The sequence below is a fragment of the Cicer arietinum genome, chromosome 6 (assembly GCF_000331145.2).
Source record: "Cicer arietinum cultivar CDC Frontier isolate Library 1 chromosome 6, Cicar.CDCFrontier_v2.0, whole genome shotgun sequence".
NCBI classification, from domain to species: Eukaryota; Viridiplantae; Streptophyta; class Magnoliopsida; order Fabales; family Fabaceae; genus Cicer; species Cicer arietinum.
The window spans coordinates 27,325,200-27,335,884 of NC_021165.2; the positions used below are offsets into that span (position 1 = coordinate 27,325,200).

The 10,685-nt window shown below is 30.4% G+C and overlaps 1 protein-coding gene across 1 annotated transcript; it reads left to right on the top strand.

Moving 5' to 3' along the window:
* Positions 1–7,222: 7,222 nt before the first annotated feature.
* Positions 7,223–10,227, top strand: LOC101502785 (probable leucine-rich repeat receptor-like protein kinase IMK3). Its single transcript, XM_004506756.4, has 2 exons — positions 7,223–9,247; positions 9,328–10,227. The coding sequence occupies exons 1-2, from the start codon at positions 7,480–7,482 to the stop codon at positions 9,954–9,956; spliced, it is 2,397 nt and encodes a 798-aa protein (XP_004506813.1). The 5' UTR covers positions 7,223–7,479; the 3' UTR covers positions 9,957–10,227.
* Positions 10,228–10,685: the final 458 nt, after the last annotated feature.

Consider the following 10,685-nt stretch of genomic DNA (forward strand, 5'->3'; position numbering starts at 1 on the left):
TCAAAGTCATCATCATCATAAGAAATAATATTGTCCTCTTTCATGGGGTTAGTTTCATCAAAAGTTACACGCATTGATTATTCGACTAATAAAGTTCTTTTATTGAAGATTCTAAAGGCTTTACTAGTTAATGAGTAACCAATAACGATACCTTCATCGGCTTTTCCAAGGTTGTCTTTACCGTTGTTTAGCACGAAAAACTTACATCCAAAAATGTGGAAGTGGGAGATATTGGGCTTTCTTCCTTTGTAGAGTTCATACGAAGTTTTCTTAAGAATCGACCGAATAATTACTCGGTTGGAAACATAGCATGTTGTGTTTACAGCATCAGCCCAAAAATATTTGGGTAGGCTTGAGTCGCTTAGCATAGTCCTTGCGAGCTCTATCAAAGATCTGTTCTTTCTCTCAACAACCTCATTTTGTTGTGGTGTTCTAGGTGCAGAAAAATTGTGGAAAATTCCATTTTCTTCACAAAATTCTTCAAAGGAGTTATTTTGAAATTCTCATCCATGATCACTTCTAATTGATACAATTTTGGCTGATTGTTCATTTTGGACTAGCTTGGCATAGTTCTTAAATGCTTTAAACGCTTCATTTTTACTTGCCAAGAATAATGTCCAAGTGAACCTTGAGTAATCATCAACAATCACTAGTCCATATGAGTTTTCACCAAGACTTTTGGTTCTTGATGGACCGAACAAGTCCATATGTATTAATTGAAGTGGTCTTGAAGTTGAAATAATATTTTAGGTTTGAATGAATTCTTTGTTTGCTTACCTTTTTTACAAGCCTCACACAATTTATCCTTTATAAACTTCATTTTTTGTAAGCCTACAACAAGATCATGCTTGACCAATTTGTTTAAATGATCCATGTGAATATGTGCAATTCTCTTATGCCACAGTCATGCATCATTATTGTCGCTTACCAAAAGACATTTCATTTTTAAGGATAAATCATCAAGATTAAGTATAAAGATGTTTTTGAAACGCTTACCGATAAATTGAATTTCATTTGTAGCTTCATTTTGGATGATACATTCATCTTTGTTGAAGGCTATCTTGTATCCTTTATCGCAAAGCTAACTAATGCTTATGAGATTGTGTTTTAGACTTTCAACATATAATACATCTTCAATCGAGGGAGATGGGGCTATGCCGACTTTTGCAATGCCTGAAATTTTTTCTTTGTTGTTGTCTCCATAGACCACATATCCCTTTGATTCAAGAGTCAAGGCTGAAAATTTTGTTATATCACCCGTCATATGTTTAGAGCATCCATTATCTAAGTACCATATATTTGAGGTACTTTGAGTGCATACCTGCAACATTAAAATCAAATTTTATTAGGTACCCAATGTGCTTTGGGTCCTTGATGGTTAGTACCTTTCTCTATCCACACGTAATGCCCTTTTGGAACACTAATGTTTCTAACATGACAAGCATTAGGAGTGTGACCCTTGAGACCATAATAAGAACAAGTAGGAATAAATCTATTTTTAATAGCATGTGTATGAGATTTACTTTGAATAAGTTTCTCTTTATAATGATGATCCTTTTTCATAATTATAATCTTTTCTTGATTGGATTGATTACTCGCTTTAACAAAAATGGTCTTATTCAAGCTTGGTTTATCAAATTTTGAGTATCCAAGACCACTTTTGTCGTTTGAGTATCTTTGCATATTTAAAACATTTTCCAATCCTATTTGTACTTTTTCATATCGTTCAATTACTCTATTTAATTGAACAATCTTGAAGGAGAGGGAATCACATTTATTGCATGTAAAATTCTGTTTTAGTTTTTCAGAATTCTTTTCCATAATGTCAACTTTTTCTTGAAGACTTGAGATTTGTCTCTTTTGTGTTGACACTAGTTTGAACCAATTTTTACATTCAATAAGTAGTTCCTTGATGGCGTTTTGAGCATCATTATATTCTATAATCAATTCACTATTAGTTTTATTATGATGAGGGGAGTCTATGTTACTAACCTCTTCTTCGTCATCTGATTGATGTGATGCCATCGATGCAACATTAGTGCGTTCTTCACTTTCTATTTCTGAAGATTAACTCACTTCGGTGTCTTTCCAAGCTATGTATGCCTTCTTGAAGTATTTCTTTTTGATGGCATTTTTCTTGATAAGGTTTGAACAATCTTCCTTGGTATGTCCTTGCTTCCCGCATTCAAAACAAGTGAAGTTTTGATTTGAAATAGAACTATCTTTCTTCCTAAAACTTTTTTCTTTTGAAAGTTATGTCATTTTTAAGAAACTTACCAAATTTATTAACAAGGAAAATAATGTTTTCATCTTCATCTGAATTTTCGTTCTCTTGATTTGGTCTTTAGAGCAATGTTTTTGGTCTTCTTTTCTTGACTTTCATTTTGTTCTAACCTTCCAAGTTCGGTTTCGTGTTCTTGAAGTTTTCCAAATAATGCAGAAAGAGACATTTTGGATAGGCTTTTCTTTTCGGATATTGTTGTACTTTTGGTTGCCAGACCCTTTTTAATGATCTTAATACTTTTAGATTTAATTCATCATTGGTGAAGATTTCTCCATGAGCCATCAAATGGTTGGTTAAATGAGAGAACCTTTTATGTAGATCTAAAATAGATTCTCCGGGTTGCATTCGAAATAATTCATATTCTTGTGATACTGTATTGAGTTTAGATCTTTTTACCTCAATGGTATCTTCATGAGTTACTTCCAGCGTATCCCATATTTCTTTGGCTGTTTTACAGTGAGATACACGAAAGAACTCATCCATTCCAAGTGCTAATTGTAGCATATTTTTAGCCTTTTTAACGAACAACACTTTTCTTTTATCATCGTCAGTCCATGAAGTTTTTATTTTTGTTTCTTCTTTATTGTTGATGACCGTTGTTGGAATGTAATGACCATTTTCTACAGCATCCCATACGTCGTCTCCTTGTGCTTCAAGATATGCTTGCATACATATCTTCCAAAAATCATAGTGCTCACCAACGAAACATGATGGTTTGTTACTACTGCCACCGTCTTTGAAAACAGGTTGTGTGGAAGCCATGAGTAATGATCGAGGAGTAAGTTACCTAAACCTGCTATGATGCCAATTGTAAGTACAGAGGTACACCTAAGAGGGGGGGTGAATTAGGTGTTAGGAGATTTTCTTGTTTTCAGCGATATGGTGATTGAATTTTCTGTTTTAAGATAGTAATTGATAATAAGTAAATGGCAGTAATTAAATGAACACAATAGAATTATCCTGGTTCTCCTTATGATTAAGGGTACATCCAATCTTCTTGCACACCACAAGAGATTAATCCACTTATTGTCAAAAAATGTACAACTCCCACCCTGTGATTTCTGCTACAAACTTCGAACAACACTTTTAAGATAGCACACCACTATCTTAGATTAAGCTACTTTAAGAAAGTACTACTTTCTTTTACAAGTGATATAATATGATTTGGAATAAAGATATAAGAGAGGTATAATGATTTCAATCCAATAATACTTCAAGTACTTTGAGAACCTTTCTGAATGATATGAAAATGAAATGCAAGTACTTTGTAAAAAAATCAGAATTTTGTTCAAAGTTGTTCAAGGTTTGATTCAAGGATTGAGTGTTGTTTGATATGAAGTTATGGTGTATTTATACTCCTTAAACATCTCTTCAGATTCGTGGTCATTGATCCAAGAGGTTTGATAAACAAATACAATGATCTAGAACCATTTCAGATCTAAAAAATTGTATTGGTTCCAGTTGTATTCGAATAAAGGATGTATGTATTCGAATACACCTCTTTGTAATATTCAGATTTATTCAAATTTTGCACCTTGTATTCAAATACATCCTTCATGTAGTCGAATACAGATTCGTGATTTTTGCCACTGACTTGCTTTGTATTCGACTACAACAGGTCGTAGTCGAATACAGATGCAAAGGTTTAGCTACTGACTTGCTTTGTATTCGACTACAACAGGTCGTAGTCGAATACAGATGCAAAGGTTTAGCTATCGACTTGTTTTGTATTCGACTATAACAGTCGTAGTCGAATACGATGTGAAGCTTTTGCTTCTGACTTGCATATGTATTTGAATACACTATGCTGTATTTGAATACACCTTTGTATTTTGTCAAAAATATTAGTTTTAAGACTTTGTTAATGTAATTTTGACTTTTGAAAATACTTTATATGCATATGTAAATATGAATGGTTCTCATGTATTTGAGTTATTGGTTGTATCATTTACCTTTACATTAAACATCTAATATGTTTGGATTTAAAGCTTATCAATGAAGATATTTGAACTTCTTTTTGAGCTTGTTGTTTTGATCATATTTGTTGATCTTTGTCTTCATCCGAAATATGTATTTTACAAATTATAGATTTACATGATTATGAGGAAGAAGACTAACTGAATTTATTCACCATGTTCACATATTTTGCATATACAACAAGAAGTATTCAAAAATATTGAGTTTTAGTAAATCTTAAGTTGATTGGGAAAGAAGTGTTGGGTTCTAGTGTGAGTGGTTAAAGTTCCACATCGATTATGAATGAGCTAAATATTTTATATATATATATATTAATGGTTACTCATATACCTAATATCTTAAAGTTTTGGTTGGAAATGTGGTGTCAAAATTTGTTAGGTATCGTCGATGTTTAGTCCATTGTTGCTCCTGATGCTCCCCCTAATCTTAGGCATGTCTCATTGGTAATAACATATCGTGGACCACTAACTTAACGGAAGAGACCAAATTACCTAAACGTATGTAAGTTAAAGGACTAATTTGACTAATTTTAAAATTCAGGAATCAAACGAAATTTTTAAAATAAATTAAAAAAAACTAAGAAATATTTAATCCTTTTTGTTTTTGTAAAAATAAATAGTGTCTCCTAAATTATCTTTCTTCCTTAGAAATGATAGTAACAAACTTTATTGCAATTATTCTACCTCATTTTTTTAAAGAAATCTAATATAAAGTTTATGGATTTGGACCATCTACCTTTTGAACATGAACAGTAAAGCAAATTTAAGCAAAAGATAAACAAAACAAAAGAGAACATAATGTTCAAAATGGATGAAAAAATAGTAAGAGAAAATAAATCAAGAGAGAGAAAGTATATAATAAAAAAATTCTAATAGTTTAGTCTAGTGGTAAAAAGACCAGCATTGAATATGCACGATATGGATTCAAGTTCTATTAATATAATTGGAGAAATATAAATGTAAATCTTTATAGTTATAATTGTTTAATAAATTTAAAATTGTTCCTCACATTTAATTGTGATACTATTTACTTATCCTAAATTTTTTAATAATTTTTTTTATCATAACTGTACTACTTTTTTTTGTTGAAAAAGTTGAATATAATGCCTTCAATCATAATCTACCAATTTTCAATTTCTTTGTGTTCACTTCATCAAACTGGTCCAACATATGACCCAAAAATATGACAACAGAACATTTCCACCACATAAGTAAACAACAATTCATAACCCTTCTCATGTGTTGTCTTTGTTTTTTTACTCACTTCACTCCAATAATGCATTTAACAGAATCATGAATTATGAAAGCTTCAGGTGGGTAATCCGTGTCACGTTAATGCACACATCATCACTAAAAATATGCTTTTGATAAAACCCTTTTCCATGACATAAAAAAAAGATGAAAACTCAAGAATAAACAGTCATCACATATTGCCATTTAAATTTTGGCATGTACTATACAACTATTAGTATAAGTTTGTATTATCAAAATATTGATAATTCCTCAAAATATATATATCAATAACGGCATTTTCTCGCAAGTTTCTACCGTTTTTCACAAGATTATATTGTTTGTTAATGCTATTTCAACTAACATATAAATTAGGTTAAATATCACTTGTAGTCCTTTAATTTAATTTCAGTTAACGTTTTAGTCATTTATCTTTTTTTTTTCTTTTTTCGATTTGGTCATTTATTTTAATTTTAAGTGACAATTTGATCTTTTATGTTTTAAAATGTTAACAATGTTATCCTTTTTTCTACAAAAATTAATCAAAATTTTCAAACAAAACCCATAAATTTTATTATATTCTTTAATATAAAATAAACTTCATCAAATTTGTAGCTCAAATCTTCAAATAAACTCATATTTGTCATTCTTTATTTGATGTTGTTAGAGATGAAAATATGAGTTTATTTAAAGATTTAAGTTATGAATTTGATGAAATTGCATTATATTGATGAATATAATTAATTTTATGGTTTTGTTTAAAAATTTTGATGAGCTTTTTGATTTTTTATAAAAAATAAGGATAACATTGTTGATATTTTAAAACATAAAAGATCAAATTGTCACTTAAAATTAAAATAAAGGACCAAATCGAGAAGAAAAAAAAAGATAAAGAACTAAAACGTTAACTGAAATTAAGTTAAGGAACCACGGGTGGTATTTAGCCTATAAATTATTACTTGTTTCATATTTTTATTTCTCTTTTTATTTATTATCTTAAGTGCATCTTATTAAGCATTTTTTATGTTGTTCTTGACTTAAGATATACATAATCACCCATAATTTTTTCATATCCATACTTTTCATAAAGTTTATTATAACAAAAAAAATTATGTTAACATTAAGAAAAATCATAGGTAAAAAGAGACTTAAATTAAAATTAAAAAAAGATAAAATTGAGATTAAAAAAATGATATTATCAATTATAAAATAAAATACTACTTAAAATGAAAAAATATAATAAAATTATAAATAAACACAGTAAACTCAAAAGAAAATAATCATTACTAAATTTTATTTTGGTAATAGGAGTTTACACGTTATAATCCAACATTTTTCACATTGCCAAAATACAGACCTAGCAAAAACAAAAAAGACCCCCTTCTTTTTTAGAAAAACATTTTTTTATATAATATGAAAAAAGATAATACATTATTTAATCTTATCATTTTATTTCATAACTATAATTTCAATCTATTAAAACCAACTATGAGAAAGAAAGTAAAAAAGTTGCAGTGGGGCCCTTGAAAAATCCAAAAGAAAATCTAATGAAATGTAGCCGTTGGAGAACCAAATTTAACCCCATCCCATTATTCTGATCGGTGCTTACTTAATGTCTCTCATCTCCCAAACCAACCCGTTATATGCATCAGATCACACATGAACAATAATAATTGAATATCAATATCATCATATATCATAAGAATAATAATAAAATAATGCAAACTATATAGAAATAAAACTAGCCGTTAGTATTATTATTAAGAAAACTGCAACCTTTGACTCATTCTCACACTCACTCTCCCTAAAACCATAAACCCCACTTAACACTTTCCTCATTCATTCACAATTCACATACCCTTTTCATTTCACTCTCAAAGTTTTCATCTTTCTTCAACTTATTCATTCTACTATACTATTACTATATACTATATATTATATACTATAAGCTTAATTTAAGCATTTGAAGTGAAAAATTGTTTCTTTTTCATGGAAAACGAAGATTTTAGCACAAACCCATTTCACCTTTTGATCTCTTTTCCATCTACAAACATTGAAACAAGGAAGAAATGGAAGAAAAATCAAAAGGGTAGTTTCAAAATCTTAGCTTTTTTACTTTTTCTAGCTTCAACTATTCAACCTGTTTTAGGACATTTATGGGATGGTGTTGTTGTAACACAATCTGATTTTCAATCTCTAAGGGCTATTAAAAATGAACTCATTGATTCCAAAGGTTTCTTGAGAAGCTGGAATGATTCTGGTTTAGGTGCTTGTTCAGGTGGTTGGGTTGGTATCAAATGTTTGAAAGGTGAAGTTGTTGCAATTCAACTTCCTTGGAAAAGTTTAGGTGGAAGAATCTCTGAGAAAATTGGTCAACTTCAATCTCTTAGAAAACTAAGTCTTCATGATAATTTTCTTGTTGGTTCAATCCCTTTTTCTCTTGGTTTTCTTCCTAATCTAAGAGGTGTTTATCTTTTCAATAACAAACTTTCAGGTTCTATTCCTCTTTCTATTGCTAATTGTCCAATGCTTCAATCTTTTGATGTTAGTAATAATTCTCTTGTTGGTAAAATTCCATCTAGTTTAGCAAATTCAACTAGGATTTTTAGGATTAATTTGAGTTATAACTCACTTTCTGGTTCTATTCCTAGCTTATTCACTATGTCTCAAACTTTAACTATTCTTTCTTTGAGTCATAACAAAATTGTAGGGTCTATTCCAAGTGAAATAGGTAAACTTTCAAGGCTTAGAATTCTTGATCTTTCAAACAATGCAATCAATGGTAGTTTTCCTCTTAGTTTCTCTAATCTCTCTTCTCTTGTTTCATTAAATCTTGAAAACAATCAAATTGAAAACCATGTGCCAAATACTTTAGAAAATTTACATAACCTTTCTGTGTTTAATTTGAAGAACAATAAATTTGATGGCAAAATTCCATCAACAATTGGGAATCTTTCAAGCATTAGTCAAATTGATTTATCTCAGAACAAATTTGTTGGTGAAATTCCTGATTCTTTTACTAAACTAGCAAACCTAAGTTCATTCAATGTCTCATACAACAATCTATCTGGTCCTGTTCCATCACTACTTTCAAAAAAATTCAATGCTAGTTCATTTTTTGGTAACATTGATCTATGTGGTTACATAAGTTCAAAACCATGTCCTTCAACACCACCACCTCATAATCATCCACTACAAGAATCTCCTTCTCCAAACCAACATCACAGGAAACTAAGCACAAAAGACATAATCCTCATTGTAGCAGGTGTTCTACTATTGATTTTGCTATTACTTTGCTGCTTTTTGCTTTGTTGTTTAATCAGGAAAAGAGCTGCTTCAAGTAGAAACAGTAGCAAAGCTGCTAAAGCTGCTGCAAATGCTAGGAATGTTGAAAAAGGTGTTACAAGTGGTGATGTTGTGTCAGGAGGTGAAGCTGGTGGGAAGCTAGTTCACTTTGATGGTCCATTTGTTTTCACTGCTGATGATCTTTTATGTGCTACTGCTGAGATTATGGGAAAAAGTGCTTATGGAACAGCTTATAAGGCAACATTGGAAGATGGTAATCAAGTTGCTGTGAAGAGGTTGAGAGAGAAGACTACTAAAGGACATAAGGAGTTTGAAGCTGAAGTTGCTTCACTTGGGAAAATTAGACATCCAAATCTTTTAGCTCTTAGAGCTTACTATCTTGGACCTAAAGGAGAAAAGCTTCTTGTCTTTGATTACATGAGTAGAGGAAGCCTAGCATCATTTCTTCATGGTAAGCACTTTCTAATTAAGTACTTCTTAGAATGCATTTTAGTATTTCTTATATTGATATTCTTAAACATATACTTGCAGCTCGAGGGCCGGAAATCGTCATAGAATGGCCAACAAGAATGAAAATAGCAATTGGAATCACAAATGGTCTAAGTTGTCTTCACAACCAAGAAAACATAGTACATGGAAACCTCACCTCAAGCAACATACTGTTAAATGAGCAAACAATTCCTCATATAACAGATTTTGGTCTCTCAAGACTAATGACAACCTCAGCCAACACAAACATCATTGCAACAGCAGGAAGTCTTGGATACAATGCACCTGAGCTTTCAAAGACAAAGAAACCAACATCAAAAACTGATGTTTACAGCCTTGGTGTGATCCTTTTGGAGCTTTTGACAGGTAAACCGCCCGGCGAACCGACTAATGGCATGGATTTGCCTCAATGGGTTGCTTCTATTGTGAAAGAGGAATGGACTAATGAAGTGTTTGATTTGGAACTTATGAGGGATGCACCAAGTATTGGTGATGAACTTCTTAATACATTGAAATTGGCTTTACATTGTGTTGATCCTTCACCAGCTGCTAGACCTGATGTTAAACAAGTTTTGCAACAATTGGAGGAGATTAAGCCTGAATTGGTTGAAGGTGATAATAATGATAATGATGATGATGATGATGGAGCTAAGGTTCAAATAAATGAATAAAGGGAAGAAAAGGATAATTAATATATAGATACATATATGTTAAATTCTTTATTTTATTTGTTCATTCATTTTATTATATATATTGTATATAGGTGTGAGGATTTTGTTTTATTACATCAAGTATTCTTTTTTTAACTAGGTGAAATAGTGAATGTCTTTTTATCAATTGCTATTTAAATTAAGATTCTTTTGTTTTTTTATTTGATTTAATATTTTACGTGTTGGATTCTTCAATAGAATAATAATAAGGATTATGGTGGTTGAAGGTGTAGTTGTGTCTCTTCCTCCTTACTACATTTTTGTTCATGTAATTTTGTACTAAAATATCAATCACATTGGTATTGTAAGTTTTAAAAACAATTTAGATAGATTTTGGATTCATATGAAAGTTTAAACAAAAATAAAATCTATCTATATTTTTTAAAATAATAATTATTCCAATCGATTCTTTTGAAGAATTTGTGTTTAATTAAAATTCGTTAATCACTCAATTTTAATTATTTGGTTACTGACAAAGTAATTAAGCATACACGTGAGATCAGCATGCTTCTCTGATCATCATAGCACTTTGACAATTACCTTTCTCAACTGTAACAAACCCCTAGAATAAAAGTGAATATTTAAATAAACATAAAAAAAAAAAAGAAGAAATGTTCATATAATTTTAGAGTAAAATACAATTTTTGTTCTTGAATATGTGAAGTGTAATGCTATCATAATCTTTAATGG

What these genes read in the sequence shown, in the direction of transcription:
- LOC101502785 (XM_004506756.4), top strand. Translation starts at nt 7,480, where the DNA reads ATGGAAAACGAAGATTTTAGCACAAACCCATTTCACCTTTTGATCTCT. An exon ending in CCTAGCATCATTTCTTCATG is followed by an intron (nt 9,248 to 9,327) that starts GTAAGCACTTTC and finishes ATATACTTGCAG; the next exon opens with CTCGAGGGCCGGAAATCGTC.